A 16,123-nucleotide genomic window follows, 5' to 3' on the forward strand; every position below is an offset into this window, starting at 1 on the left:
GTCATCAATATGTGGCAATGGATACCTATTCTTTATTGTAACCTTGTTCAACTGGCGGTAATCAATACACATCCGCATTGAAACATCCTTCTTCTTCACAAATAAGACAGGAGCACCCCAAGGCGATACACTGGGCCAAACAAAACCCTTATCAAGTAGCTCATATAACTCCTCCTTTAATTCCTTCTATTCTGCTGGGGCCATACGATATGCTGGAATAGAAATGGGCTGAGTACCTGGTAACAAATCAATGTCAAAGTCAATATCCCCGTCGGGTGGCATACCCGGAAGATCCGATGGAAATACATCAGGAAAATCCCTTACTACAGGAACTGACTCCACGGTAGGAGTATCAATACTAACATCTCTCAATGTAGATGGTTTGTGTGAGTTGATTCTCCAGGAGGCTCACAGTTTGCGGTACTCCATTCATCCGGGTGCTGCAAAGATGTATCAGGACTTGAGACAACACTATTGGTAGAGGCGGATGAAGAAACACATAGTGGAGTATGTAGCTCGGTGCCTAAATTGTCAACAGGTGAAATATGAGCATCAGCAACCTGGTGGATTGTTTCAGATGTTAGATATTCCACAATGGAAATGGGAGCGGATCACTATGGATTTCGATGTTGGGATCCCATGGACTCAGAGGAAGTTCGATGAAGTTTGGGTAATTATGGATAGATTGACAAGGTCAGCTCATTTCATTCCTGTGTTTACTACTTACTCTTCGGAGCAGCTGGCTCAGGTTTACATTCGCAAGATTGTCAGGCTTCATGGCATACCGGTATCTATCATCTCTATCTAGGGTACGCAGTTCACATCACGGTTCTGGAGGGCCGTACAGCGAGAGTTGGGTACTCGAATAGAGTTGAGTGCAGCATTTCACCCTCAGACGGACGGGTAGCCCAAGCACACTATTCAGATACTGGTGGACATGCTTCATGCATGTGTGATAGATTTTGGGGGTGCTTGGGATCAACTTTTGCCACTTATGGAGTTTGCTTACAATAACAATTATCAGTCGAGCATTCAGATGGCGCCATATGAGGCCTTATATGGTAGGCGGTTCCGGTCTCTATTAGGTTGGTTCGAACCGGGTTAGGCTAGACTATTGGGTACAGACCTGGTTCAGGATGCTTTGGAAAAAGGTTAAATTGATTCAGGATCGACTTCGTACAGCTCAATCTAGAGAGAAGAGTTATGCGGATCAGAAGGTTCGTGATGTTGCATTCATGGTTGGTAAGCAGGTCTTGCTCCGAGTTTCGCCCATGAAAGGTGTTATGAGATTCGGGAAGAAGTGCAAGTTGAGCCCTAGGTATATCAGACCTTTTAAAGATTTTTGAAAGAATTGGAGAGGTGTCTTACAGACTTGCACAACCACCTAGTCCCTCTGCAGTTCATCAAGTCGGTAGAAGAGGCAATTTGGGATACTAAGCATGATATGCCTAGCCGCTATCCTCATCTTTTCACCACTCCAGGTATAATTCTAAACTCGTTCGAGGACGAACATTTGTTTAAGAGGGGAAGGATATAACGACTCGGCTGGTCGTTTTGAAAGTTGTAGCCTCATTCCCCCATTTACTACTCATTCTGTACTTTATAGTTGTATTGTGACTTGCTGGGGTAGTCCGTTCAAGTTCGGAGAGATTTCGGAATGAATTAAGACACTTAGTCTCAAGGTTGAAAACTTAAGTTGAAAAGGTTGACCGTATGTGTAAACGACTCCGAAATAGAGTTTTAATGATTCCAATAGCTCCGTATGGTCATTTTGGACTTAGGAGCGTGTCCAAAAAATTATTTGGAAGTCCGTAGCTAAATTAGGCTTGAAATGGATAAAAATAAAAATTTAAGTTTAGAAGTTTGACCGGGGAGTTGACTTTTTGATATCGGAGTCAGAATCCAGTTCTGAAAATTTTCATAGCTCTGTTATGTCATTTGTGACTTGTGTGCAAAATTTAAGGTCAATCGGACTTGATTTGATAGGTTTCGGCATCGAATGTAGAAGTTGGAAATTCTTAAGTACCTTAAGCTTGAATTGGGGAATGATTCATGGTTTTAGCATTGTTTGATGTGATTTGAGGTTTCGACTAAGTTCGTATGCTGTTGTAGGACTTGTTAATGTATTTGGTTGATGTCCCGGGGGCCTCAGGTGAGTTTTGGAAGGTTAATGGATCAATTTTGGATTTAAACAGCTGCTGGAATTTTTTGATGCCTGTATCTGTTTCCTTCATGGCGTTTGCGAGGGGAGTCTCGCATTCGCGAAGAGGAAATTCGGACTGGCCATTTTATGCTTGGCGTTCGCGACCGAGGGCACGCTTTCGCGAAGGATCGAGGGGCAAGGCTGCGCATTCGCGATCGAGACCTCACGTTCGCAAAAGGGAAAACTGGCCTGGGGGAAAATTGGTCTTCGCGTTCGCGAGACCGGGCTCGCGTTCGCGAACGAGGAAATCTGGGCAGCACAAAAATGTGCTTCAAGAATGCGAGGGAGCTGTCGCGTTCACGAAGAAGGAATGTCTGGAAAGAGAGTTTTAGTTCTGAATATGGGACTTCGTCCCATTTTCCATTTTTCCCGATTTGGAGCTCAGGGAGAGGCAATGTTCGGGAGATTTTTCAAGGAAAATATCGGGGTAAGTGTTATTAACTCATTTTTTATCAAAGTACCCGAATCTATGGTAGTTTTTAACATTTAATTGGTGGATTAAGTTGGAAAAATATTGAAAATACCTAAGTTTAGATTGAAGATTTGAGGGTCGAATTGATGTCGAAATTTAGTGATTTTGATATGGATGGACTCATGGTTGAATGGACGTTCATATTTTGTAACTTTTGTTGGGTTACGAGACGTGGGCCCCACTGGCGATTTTTAAGTTAAATTTCAGATTTTGTTGGAAAATTAGTATTTTCAAATGGAATTAATTTCCAATAATTTGTATTGAATAAATCGATTTAATTGACTAGATACGAGGATTTCGGAGCTCCTTATTGTGGAAAATATTATTGTTGTTGATTTATTTTGGCAAGTTGAAATATTTGGGCACTTGAGGTGCAAATTGTGATATATTGTGATATTGATACGCATGCGGTAGTATAAGGTCTGGCTGTTGAAGCGCATGCGGTGAGATAAAGGTGTCTTGATACGCGTGGCTAGTAGGGAAACTACTAGAAGTCATGCGGTGTCTTGTCACGACCCCAAATTCCCTCTATAGGATGTCGTGATGGAACCTAGTCTCTAAGATTAGGTAAGCCTATCAATGCGGGATAACTGAATATAACCTAAAATTTAATCCTTAATAGTTGAATAAATAAGAACTGCAAATTTAACAATTACAACTCCCAAAACCCGGTAGGAATAAGTCACAAGCTTCTAAGATTTTATTCTAAGTGTCTTTATACATTGGGGTCTAAAGAGAATAAGGAAAACAACATAATAAGGATAGAAGGGGACTCCGAAGTCTGCGGACGCTGGCAAATATACCTTGAAGACTCCGCGTACGGCTAGTTCACTGATGCCTGGTCTGATAGGAAGTACATAGATCTGTACAAAAAGATGTGCAGAAGCGTAGTATGAGTACACCATAACGGTACCCAGTAAGTGCCAAGCTTAACCTCGGTAGAGTAGTGACGAGGTGAGGTCAGTCCCTACTTGAATAATAAAAGACAAGATGGAAAGTTTAACAATATAATAATAAAAAAAGGCAATGAGAATAAATCAAGTAAGTAATATGTCACAATTTAACTACACAGAATAAGGGTAAACAATACCTCGCGGAAGGAAAACATAAGTTTACAACTTTAATAAAATTACCAAAATAACCAAAGGCAAATGCAGCTATAAAGAAATATCAACAAGGGCACTCCCGAGGTACCGCCTCGTAGTCCCAAATCATAAATAAATTCACAATATCTCATTTCCTTATATCACCGCGAGAGCCTTCACATTTAATTTTAAAGAAAATATTTTTTCCGAAATAGCATAACGCATTTTAGCCACCCTTATCACACCGCATGACTTCTAGTAGTTCCCCTAATAGCCACGCGTATCAAGCCACCCTTATCTCACCGCATGCGTTTCAACACCCAGATCTTATACCACCGCATGCGTATCAATATCACAATATATCACAATTTGCACCTCAAGTGCCCAAATATTTTAACTTATAAATCAACAACAACAATAATATTTTCCATAATAAGGAGCTCACGACTCAATCACAATGAGTACAAAATCTCACAAAATATTCAGGAATAAATAACTCAGCAAAAATAATATTTCACAAATTAAACACCTTGCCTTAATATCAAATTTTTAAATGTAAAATACTTCATCTTAATAATATTTAAATTAAGAAATCCAACCTTCAAATAATGCACAGCACAAAAAAAAATAGAGTTTCAACTATATAGGTAAAACACTTACCAGGAACAGGTCAAGCAAATTTAAAATACGAAAATATATTAATGATCATGAATATAACAGAATAAAATAATTTAATTAATATTCAACAGTGATCCACACAATTTAAAGATACAAATCTTCCACATTTAGCCCGTGTACACACTCGTCACCTTGTGTACACGACTTTCAACACATCAAACTTTTCATATTAATACCTATCCTAAGGGGAATTCCTCCCTCCCCCCTCCCCACACAAGGTTAGACAAGTCACTCACCTCAAACCACGCTCAATCAGTCAAGTAGTATGCCTTTTCCTTGATTTTTCAATCTGTTCGGCTTGAATCTAGTCATAATTAATTCGATTCAATCAATACAAATTATAGGAATGATTTTCATATGAAAATATAAATTTTCTAACAAAATCTGAAACTTGTCCCAAAAATCGCCCATGGGCCCACATCTCGAAACCCAAAAAAAGTTATATAATGTGAACGCCCATTCAACCACGAGTCCAACCATATAATTTTTACTAAAATCCGACATCAACGCGACCCTCAAATCTTCAATTTAAACCAAGAGGGTTTTCTAAATCTTCCAACTTAAATCCTCAATTAAATGTTAAAAACAACCATGGATTCGGGTAATTTGACCAACACTGAGTTAAGAACACTTGTCCCGTTATTTTCCTTGAAAATCTCTTGAACATCGCATCTTTCCGAGCTTCAATTTGTCAAAAATAGAAAATGGGACGAAGTCCCATTTTCAGAACTTAAAGTTTCTGCCCAGAGATTTCTTCTTTGCGAACTCGACCCTTTCCTCGCGTTAGCGAAGCACAAAATATGCTGCCCAAAATTTCTCTTCGTGAACACGAGGGTCCTCTCACGAACGCGATGGCCACGGGTCCCATGCCTTCATGAACGCGACGCCTCACTCGCGAACGTGTAGGCTAACACGTGAAGTCCACCCCAGCCCTCACTCTTCTTCGCGAACGAGTGGCCTCTTTCGCGTTCGCGATGCACACTGGTCCTCACCCTTTGCGAATGCGAAGAACAAACTCTCACCTTCCCCAGTTCTCCTTCGCGAACGCGAGACCTCTCTCGCGAACGCGAAAGAGGAAACCAGAGTGGAACACCAGAAATTCTTCAGCTGTTCTCCAAGTCCAAAATTCCGTTAACCTTCCAAAATGCAGCCGAGGCCCCCGGGACTTCAACCAAATATACCAACAAGTCCTACAACAGCATACAAACTTAGTAGAATCCTCAAATCACATCAAACAACTCTAAAACCATGAATCATACCCCAATTCAAGCTTAAGGAACTTAAGAATTTCCAATTTCTACATTCGATGCCGAAACCTATCAAATCAAGTCCGATTGACCTCAAATTTTGTACACAAGTCATAAATGACATAAAAGAGCTATGAAAATTTTTGGAACTGGATTACGACTCCGATATCAAAAGGTCAACTCCCCGTTCAAACTTCCAAACTTAAATTTTTTTTTTAGCCATTTCAAGCCTAATTTAGCTACGGACTTCCAAATAATTTTACGGACACGCTCCTAAGTCCAAAATTACCATACGGAGCTAGTGGAATCATTAAAACTCTATTCCGGGATCATTTATACATAAGACAATATCTGGTCAACCTTTTCAACTTAAGTTTTCAACCTTGAGACTAAATGTCTCAATTCATTCTGAAATCTCTCTGACTCAAACTGACTACCTCGGCAAGTTATAATATAGCTATAAAGTACAGAATGAGCAGTAAATGCGGGAATGGGGCTACAACTCTCAAAACGATCGGCCCGGTCGTTACATGATCTGGAGTTTTCTTGGCTTGGCGGGGTATTATCGCCAAATTGTAGAGGGTTTCTCTTCTATTGTTGCACCTATGACCAAATTGACCCAGAAGGGTGCTCCGTTCAGGTGGACCAAGAAATGTGAGGAGAGCTTTCAAAAGCTCAAGACAACTTTGACTATAGCCCCAGTATTGGTGTTGCCTATAGGTACATGGTCTTATACTGTGTATTATGATGCGTCGTGCATTGGTCTCGGTGTAGTGTTGATGCAAGACGGTAGGGTGATTGCCTATGCATCCAAACAATTAAAGGTACATGAGAAGAATTATCCGGTCCACGACATTGAGCTAGCAACTATTGTTTATGCCTTGAAGATTTGACGACATTATTTGTGTGGTGTCCATTGTGAGGTTTATAATGATCACCAGAGTCTAAAACATCTGTTTAAATAGAAAGGATCTTAATTTGCGGCAGCGCTAGTGGTTGGAGTTGCTTAAGGATTATGATATCACCATTCTCTATCACCCCAGGAAGGCCAATGTGGTGGTTGATTCCTTGAGTCGTAAGGCGGAAAGTTTGGGCAGCTTAGCATACTTACCGATAGCAGAGAGAACTTTAACCTTGGATATTTAGGACTTAGGCAACCAGTTTGTTAGGTTGGATGTTTTCGAGCCGAGCCGAGTATTGGCTTGTGTGGTTTCTCAGTCTTCTCTTTATGATCGTATCAGAGAGCGTCGGTATGATGGCCCCTATTTGCTTGTCCTTAAGGACACAGTTCAGCACGTCGATGCCAAAGAAGTCACTATTGGAGATGACGGTGTATTACATATACAAGGCAGGCTATGTGTGCCTAATATAGATGGTTTGCGTGAGTTGACTCTCCAGGAGGCTCACAGTTCGCGGTACTCCATTCATCCAGGTGCCGCGAAGGAATATCAGGACTTGAGACAACACTATTGGTTGAGGCGGATGAAGAAAGACATAGTGGAATATGTAGTTCGGTGCCTAAATTGTAAGCATGTGAAGTATGAGCATCGACGACCGGGTGGATTGCTTCAGTAATTAGAGATTCCAGAATGGGAATGGGAGCAGATCAATATGGATTTTGTTGTTGGACTTCCACAGACTCAGAGGAATTTCGATGCGGTTTGGGTGACTGTGGATAGATTGACCAAGTCAGCTCATTTCATTCCTATGGTTACCACTTACTCTTCGGAGCAGCTGGCTCAGATTTACATCCGCGATATTGTCAGGCTTCATGGCATACCGGTATCCATCATCTCTAACCGAGGTACGCAATTTACATCACGGTTCTGGAGAGCCGTATAGTGTGAGTTGGGTACTCATGTGAAGTTGAGTACAACATTTCACGCTCACACAGACGGGCAGTCCGAGCACACTATTTAGATATTGGAGGATATGCTCTGTGCATGTTTGATGGATTTTGGGGGTGCTTGGGATCAATTTTGGACTTGGAGAACAACTGGAGAATTTTTGGTGTCCAGCTCTAGTTTCCTTCTTTGCGTTTGCGAGAGAGGTCTCGCGTTCATGAAAGGGAACTGGGGCAGGCGACATTTTGTTCTTCGCATTCGTAAAGTAAGGGATGCATTCGCGAAGGGTGAGGGCCAGTGTGCATCGCGAACACGAGAGAGACCATGCGTTCGTGAAGAAGAGTGAGGGTTGGGGTGGACTTCATGCGTTAGCCTACGCCTTCGCGCATGAGGCATCGCGTTCGCGAAGGCATGAGACCCATGGTCATCACGTTCGCAAAGAGGAAAGCTTGGGCAGCACATTTTGTTCTTCGCAAACGCGAGGCAAGGGTCGCATTCCCGAAGAAGAAATCCCTGGGCAGAAACTTTAAGTTCTGAAAATGGGACGAACCTATTTTTGACAAATTGAAGCTCCGAAAGACGCGATGTTCAAGAGATTTTCAAGGAAAACAACGGGACAAGTGTTCTTAACTCAATATTGGTCAAATTACCTGAATCCATGGTTGTTTTTAATATTTAATTGAGGATTTAAGTTGGAAGATTTAGAAAACCCTCTTGGTTTAAATTGAAGATTTGAGGGTCGAGTTGATGTCGTATTTTAGTAAAAGTTGTATGGTTGGACTCGTGGTTAAATGGGCGTTCGTATTTTATAACTTTTGTCGGGTTCCGAGATGTGGGCCCCACGAGCGATTTATGGGATAAATTTCGGATTTTATTAGAAAATTTATATGAAAATTATTCCTATAATTTGTATTGATTGAATCGAATTAATTATGACTAGATTCGAGCCGATCGGAGTCGGAAAATCGAGGAAAAGGCATACTACTTGACTGATTGAGCGTGGTTTGAGGTAAGTGACTTGTCTAACCTTGGGTGGGGGGGGAGGGGGGGATTTCCCTTAGGATAGGTATTGATATAAAAATTTTGATGTATTGAAAGTCGTGTACACAAGGTGACGAGTGTGTACACGGGCTAAATGTGGAAGATTGTGTCTTTAAATTGTGTGGATCATTGTTGCATATTAATTAAATTATTTTATTCTGTTATATTCATGATCATTAATATATTTTCGTATTTTAAATTTGTGTAACCTGTTCCTGCTAAGTGTTTTACCTGTTTAGTTGAAACTCTGTTTCTTTTGTTCTGTGCATTATTTGAAGGTTGGATTTCCTAATTTAAATATTATTAAAATAAAGTATTTTACGTTTAAAATTTTGATATTAAGGTAAGGTGTTTAATTTGTGAAATATTATTTTTGCTGAGTTATTCATTCCTGAATATTTTGTGAGATTTTGTACTCATTGTGATTGAGCCGTGAGCTCCTTATTGTGGAAAATATTCTTGTTGTTGATTTATTTTGGCAAGTTGAAATATTTAGGCACTTGAGGTACAAATTATGATATATTGTGATATTGATACGCATGCGGTAGTATAAGGCCTGGGTGTTGAATCACATGCGGTGAGATAAGGGTGGCTTGATATGCGTGGCTAGTAGGAGAACTACTAGAAGTGATGCGGTGTGATACGGGTGGCTAAAACGCGGGATACTGTTTCGGGAAAAATATTTTCTTTAAAATTAAATGTGAAGGCTCCCGCGGTGATATAAGAAAATGAGATATTGTGAATTTATTTATGATTTAGGACTACAAGGCGGTACCTCGGGAGTGCCCTTGTTGATATTTCTTTATGACTGCATTTGCCTTTGGTTATTTTGGTGATTTTCTTAAAGTTGTAAATTTCTGTTTTCCTTCTGCGAGGTATTGTTTGCCCTTATTTTGTGTAGTTAAATTGCGACATACTACTTACTTGATTTATTCTCATTGTCATTTTTATTATTATTATATTGTTAAACTTTTCACCCTGTCTTTTATTATTCCAGTAGGGCCTGACCTGACCTCGTCACTACTCTACCGAGGTTAGGCTTGGCACTTATTGGGTACCGTTGTGGTGTACTCATCCTACGCTTCTGCACATCCTTTTGTGCAGATCCATGCACTTCCTATCTGACCAGGCATCAATGAACTAGCCGTACGCAGAGACTTCAAGGTATATCTGCCAGCATCCGCAGACCTCGAAGTCCCCTTCTATCCTTATTATATTATTTTCCTTTTTCTCTTTAGACCCTAATGTATAGAGACACTTAGAATAAAATCTTAGAAACTTCTGACTTATTCCTACCGGGTTCTGGGAGTTATAATTTTAAATTTGCAGTTCTTATTTATTCGACTGTTAAGGATTAAATTTCAGTTTATATTTAGTTATTCCGCATTAATAGGCTTACCTAGTCTTAGAGACTAGGTGCCATAACGACATCCTACGGAGGGAATTTAGAGTCGTGGCAAAAATAAATAAATTGAAGTTCCTTACCAATGAATTTGGGAAGAAAAATCTCTTGGAAAGTCGCCTCTAGAGTGCCTAGGGTTGAGAAATGGTGTAAAATGAGCTAAGTCCCGATTTTTCAATCTTTTACCCACCTACAGGTGTCGCAATTGCGAGCTCTTTTTCGCAATTACAAACATCACAAATGCAAAACAAAGGTCGCAAATTCAAACCTTATATCAGAAGCTCAAATGTCGCAAATGCGACAAAATATTAGCAAATGTGAACTGCCCACCTTCGCAAAAGCGGCCAACTTCTTCGCAATTGCGAAGATACCCCAATTTAGCATTGCATTGCAATTGCGATGCTAGAGTTGCAAATGCGGATACAGCATCCATCACAAATGTGACCCCTTCGTCGAAAATGCGAAGTCCCAGCCCCCAACCCATGCTCGCGAATGCCAACTATTGTTCGCAAAAGCAAGGCTCGCAAATGCGAGCCAGACCTCGCAAATGCGAAATCTGCAGACAAACACTAGAAATAGCAGTGTACCAGCATTCCTCAAACTATCCAATCTCACCCGAAACGCGTCTGAAACTCACCCTAGCCCCTCGGGTTCCAAACTAAACATGCATACAAGTGTAATAACAACATACGAACTTGCTCGTGCGAACAAAATACCAAAATAATATCTAAAACTATAAATTGAACATCAAAACGAATGAAATTTTAAAGGAAAAGTCAAGAACATCTAAAATCACAACTAAGCGTCCGATTCCTATCAAACCAACTCCGTTTTGCACCAAATTTTGCAGACAAGTTTCAAATAATAAAATAGACCAAAATCCGAATCTGATATCTATAAAGTCATCCTACGGTCAAATCTAGAATATTTTTAAACTTTCAAATTGTTAACTTTCGAAAAAATAAGTCAAATCAACCTAGGAACCTCCGATTTCAATTTCGAGCATACCGGAATCGTCAAAACACCGATCAGGGATCATTTACCCAAAATGTTGACCGTGGTCAACTCTATCCTTATTTTTAGTCAAAATTTCTATTTTCATCAAAATTTCATATAAAAACTTTTTGAAAAGCAACACGGACCACGCACGCTCACAAAAAAATATCAAATAAAGCTACCGGAGATTTTGAAATACGGAAAAAAGGCTAGTACTCAAAATGACCTATGGGGTCGTCAGAAGTACACTCTTTATAAAATTATCTCTTTATAGTAGCCAAAAAAAACTCCAATATTACCAATAATAAGTCTAAAGATTTTGACTAAATATTTTCAAAATTTAATGCACCACTTATAATTAGAAATATTATGCTAGTACATAATTTCATAATTAAAGATTTTATTTAAATCCATTAAAAATATGCTTTCTCTCGTATTTAATTAGTGAAATATGCATATCTTTTGAGATTTTAAATTTGAATAGTTTTTTTATACGTAACATTAAAAACAAAATAAATTGATTTTTGGTTAATTTTTATCCAAAACACTCAAAAAATATTCAAACATCAAATGTTGTTGTAGGTGTATAGCAACCATTGTATGAAAAAAAAAATATTGAAACAAACAATGTTTTTATTGAGAAATTTGATTGTATCGTACTTTTATTCTATATCTGTACATCTTATTCACACATAAACTCATTAAAATAAAAATAATTAACTGCACGTTAAGAAATAACTTAAATGTTCATTCGAAATTACTAGTGATAATATAAATAGAACCAGTCATACATCAAGAGTCATTTAAAGTTAGAGAAATTCTATTGTCGTTATATTATACATATATTATATATCCATCGATTATTTTTAATTTAAGCAATTAAGTGATTGGCTATTTAAGTTAATTCTTCTTTTATTAATATATAATTAATACATGTCTCTTAGTGCATCCATCTTTATTTGGATAGACAAGAGTGTTTTAAAATTGATATGCAAGACATGTTGGTAACTCGTTATTTTTCATTAGTTATTTAACATATCGGGATTATAAACTTTACTTTGCAACGAACTTATAAAAGAAAATCCCTTTATGAAACAAACCATTGGCAATTTATTATGCAAGACATGTTGGTAACTCTTTATTGTTTACCATATCGGAATTATGAACTTTACTTAACGGAATTATAAAAGAAAATATGTTGATGAAACAAACCTTTGGCAATTTATTTACTTTCTCTACTTTCTGGATCTTTGTTTTCTATAAAAGTAAGAGATCCACTTGATTCTCTTATATCTGCCGAAATTTACAGAGGATACTGTAAATAGTCAAATAGATTATGTTTAAAGTAAAGAATTAATTTACCTATATATATAAAAAGCATAAGAAGGCAAAAAATATTAATCATCCATTTGACCATACCACTTTAAGTTTGTCATGGTGAGTTAACATGGGTTTCATTGTTTATTTTTATTTTTCTATCAAGTTATTATTGTAACAATACTTTTCTGAAAATTTTCTTATATTAATCATAAATCCACAAAAGAAAGAAAAATGATTGATTCTAGCTATTTCTTTTTGTGCATAAACATTTTTGCAGGACAGAGTTTCCAACTTTCTAGTTTTTGTTACTTCATTTATTCTTCACCAAGGTCTAGCTGCTATTTTTGATGTCACAACTTATGGTGCTATCGGAGATGGAGTAACTGATGATTCTCAAGTAAAATATTTTTTTTATAATTAGTTTTCACATCTTATCAAGAAAAAAAATTCAATGAATAGAAGAAATTAAAACAATTTGATTAATTGTGTATTGTTCTTGTATTATGATTAATCTCCATTTTGAAGGCTTTTCAACAAGCTTGGCTAGATGTATGCTATGATTGTGAAAATCCAACATTCTTGTTGAGCCCTATATTATTTCAAGGCCCTTGCAATTCTACCACTATTAATATACAGGTAAAATGCTACACTTTGCAAGTTTGTTTTATATTCGTCATCTCTGATTAACTCCAAATAAAATATGCACGATGTATTCTTTAATTAGGAGTTATATAGCCCAGAAATATTTGTTAGAATTTAAATTTCACTTACTAATTAAATATATGTTTCATTTGATTTGTTTTACTATGAAATGTTTTAAAAGTTTATAGATAAAATTCTGGGAAAATCTCTTGTTTGAGAAATGTCTTTGGACACTTTTTGAGAAATAGCAACTATCTAACGTGTCTTTCTTCTCATGAATTTATTTTTTAAGTGTGTGTGTAAGAAAAAACAAAAAGGGATAAAGGGGTTTCCTTAAAATAATTAGCGGATTCTATAAAGATAATTTCCAGGTTATTGGAGAGAGATTAATTTCGAAACTAAATATTATAATGTTGTTTTGAGTTTTACCAGGTTTTAGGGAATATCACGGCACCCCAAAATTTAAGAGAATGGGTAGGGTGTGAAAATGATAGTTGGCTTTATTTCACTGGGATATCTGGTCTCATCATCAATGGCACTGGTCAAATTAATGGTCAAGGCGCTGCCTGGTGGAACATTTCTGGTCCCGCTCAAAAGGTATGTTTAGAGCTCGCACTCGAAATATTAAGAGGTTACAATTTAATCTAAAACATTAAGAGTTTGAATTCTTTATGTCTCTCGATTTTTGATGTTGAATTGCATTTTTTACTTATCTTGTTAATTAATTATTCGAAGAAAAAGAGAGTTTTAAAAAATTATGAGTCAATAATATTAAGGAATTTGACGAAGTCTTTTTTCTCTTTTTTTTGCTAGGTCAATGGGACTTGCCACAAGCCAACGGTAAGACAATTTGTATTTTTTTAAGTGTTAAGGTTATACTGTGGTTATGATGGTCGCTGAATTGATTAAACCCTTTTGTAATTATTGATTATGGAGTGTTCACTTAATATAGCTAAGTTCTAGTAAATATTTCTGTAATGAACCTAATTCTTAACGTTTCATTCAATATTTTTATGTTATTTTTTCGTAGATAATATTTCAGTATTTAAAATACTGGAGAAATATAATTTTTTTGTTTAAGATGGTATTTTAAGTTAAATAATTATTTTCATTGATAGATATCCAAACTGGTTTTCCAAGTACGAAATTCATGTCTAGGCAAACACAACTTTTAAATATATATTTTTCAACTTTAGTTTCTGTTTCAAACACTCTTTTTATCTTTATAAACTTCAAACAAAAATAATATCCAAACGCCTACTAATTGTTTTTATTTTGCAGACTATGCACTTTAATTTTTGTAATGATCTTGAATTGAGTGGACTGAACCTTGTTAATAGTTCAAGAAACCATATAAGCATTACTTTTAGCACAGGGGTAAATATCTCCAATATCACTATAACTGCACCTGAAGATAGCCCCAACACTGATGGTATTGATCTCTCTATGTCTACCACTCAAGTTCAAATTCTGAATTCCACTTTTCAAACAGGTAACTACAATTTTAATGTACTATTAGAAATGTCTTAAGGTTGTAAATTTTTTAATTCTTTCGATAAGATTTAAGTTGATTAATTAATTTTCGTAAAAAAAAAATATTGATACAAATAGGTGATGATTGCATTTCCATCAATACGGGATGTTCTGATATAAATATTACTGGTATTTCATGTGGACCAGGACATGGTATAAGGTAAAAGTTGACCGAAATTTCTCTTTTTGTTTTTGTTTTGTTTTTGACGGAATAGATTGGGATCCTCTGAATTAGGCGATTTTTATTCAGTATAATTTTTGTTTTAATGAAATCCTTCTTGCACTCCTTTTTTGTTTTGGCAGTGTAGGAAGCCTAGGAATTAATGAGACTTTTGCTGCTGTGGAGAATATAAATGTAACAAATTGTACCTTCCAAGGAACACAAAATGGTGTAAGAATCAAAACATGGCAGGTAAATAGAAGGTTCTTATTTTTTATTTATTTATTTGTGGATGATTTGAAAAATGTCTTCTGATTCCTTTTCAGGGTGGTATGGGCTATGCCAGATTTATAAATTTTGAGAATATCAACCTCACAAATGTTCGTAATCCCATCATTATCGACCAATTCTATTGCAATGGTGCTCATAATTGTGGAATTGAGGTAAACATAAAGAAATTTAAAAACCCTCGATTCTAAATAAAAGGGAACTTATTATATTTTCAAATGATAATTAATCCATATTATTTTTTGTGCAGCCAAATGCAGTCCAAGTGAGTAATGTAACATACAAGGATATATTTGGGACAACACCAAGCAAAATAGCTATAAATCTGAATTGCAGTGACAACTGCACAGCTTGCACCAACTTAGTATTTGAGCAAATTAATATAACCTCAGTTTTGCCTGAAAAACAAACTCTTGTATCTTGTAATAATGCTCATGGACAAGCCAATTCAACTTTACCCCCAATAACATGCTTGTTAACATAATTAAAAAGAAAATTTCCCATTTATTTATATAACAATTGGAGGATCACCACTTTTTGTTTAGCAGTATAGTATTTGGAGTTGGACGCATGTTCATGAGTTTAAGCTAATATAAGTTCTGTTTTACTTGAATTATCTACTAACTTTGAGTCATTGTATTGGTGCTTGCTATTACATGAAAATCACTTGGAATAGATATTTTAGTCATATCGTTTTACTTTATTTCGAGATTGACCAAAATCAAGTTTGCTGTGGAATTCAAGACCTAATATACCATCAAACTTGGGTACCAAAAATGTCATATTGAGCTCCTATGTTGTTGTTGAACGTGCTAACAAAATCCAATATTGGATACCCCTACATATTAGGTGTAGCGATACCCTTATTCAAATCAATAAAATTTGTGCATACATGGCAATTGTAATTCACCACCACATTTGCTAGCCAATCATAGTAGCACACCTCTCCGATGAATTCGTTGTCAATAAGCTTTAATGGTGCGGGTCATTTTGGAAAAAACCTTCTATGTGTATCATGTTAAGGATCCAGATATTGCTCCAGTCCTGTCGTGGTGAATTACATTCCCTGCATGGCATGTTAGGCGTGTACCATGTAGCAAAGCACATTAAGATATTCTGTCAAGTATGACATTGGTGTGATAGGCGCATTCAAGCAATATTTTAACATTGTTGTCCTTGTTTATATGGTATTGGTGTTAGACAGGGTCATCG

The 16,123-nt window shown here is 36.9% G+C and overlaps 1 protein-coding gene and 1 long non-coding RNA gene across 2 annotated transcripts; both read left to right on the forward strand.

Moving 5' to 3' along the window:
* Positions 1–487: 487 nt before the first annotated feature.
* LOC104093923 (probable polygalacturonase At3g15720) lies at positions 488–14,669 on the forward strand. Its single transcript, XM_070183965.1, has 7 exons — positions 488–670; positions 12,566–12,685; positions 12,814–12,924; positions 13,363–13,527; positions 13,744–13,770; positions 14,212–14,422; positions 14,542–14,669. The coding sequence occupies exons 1-7, from the start codon at positions 488–490 to the stop codon at positions 14,625–14,627; spliced, it is 903 nt and encodes a 300-aa protein (XP_070040066.1). The 3' UTR covers positions 14,628–14,669.
* Positions 14,670–14,761: 92 nt separating this feature from the next.
* On the forward strand, positions 14,762–15,462 carry LOC138896705 (uncharacterized). The gene is made up of 3 exons (XR_011410103.1): positions 14,762–14,875; positions 14,950–15,066; positions 15,162–15,462. It is a non-coding gene; the product is annotated as an uncharacterized lncRNA (long non-coding RNA).
* The last annotated feature ends 661 nt before the right edge of the window (positions 15,463–16,123 follow it).

Source organism: Nicotiana tomentosiformis, chromosome 8 (genome assembly GCF_000390325.3).
Source record: "Nicotiana tomentosiformis chromosome 8, ASM39032v3, whole genome shotgun sequence".
NCBI lineage: Eukaryota > Viridiplantae > Streptophyta > Magnoliopsida > Solanales > Solanaceae > Nicotiana > Nicotiana tomentosiformis.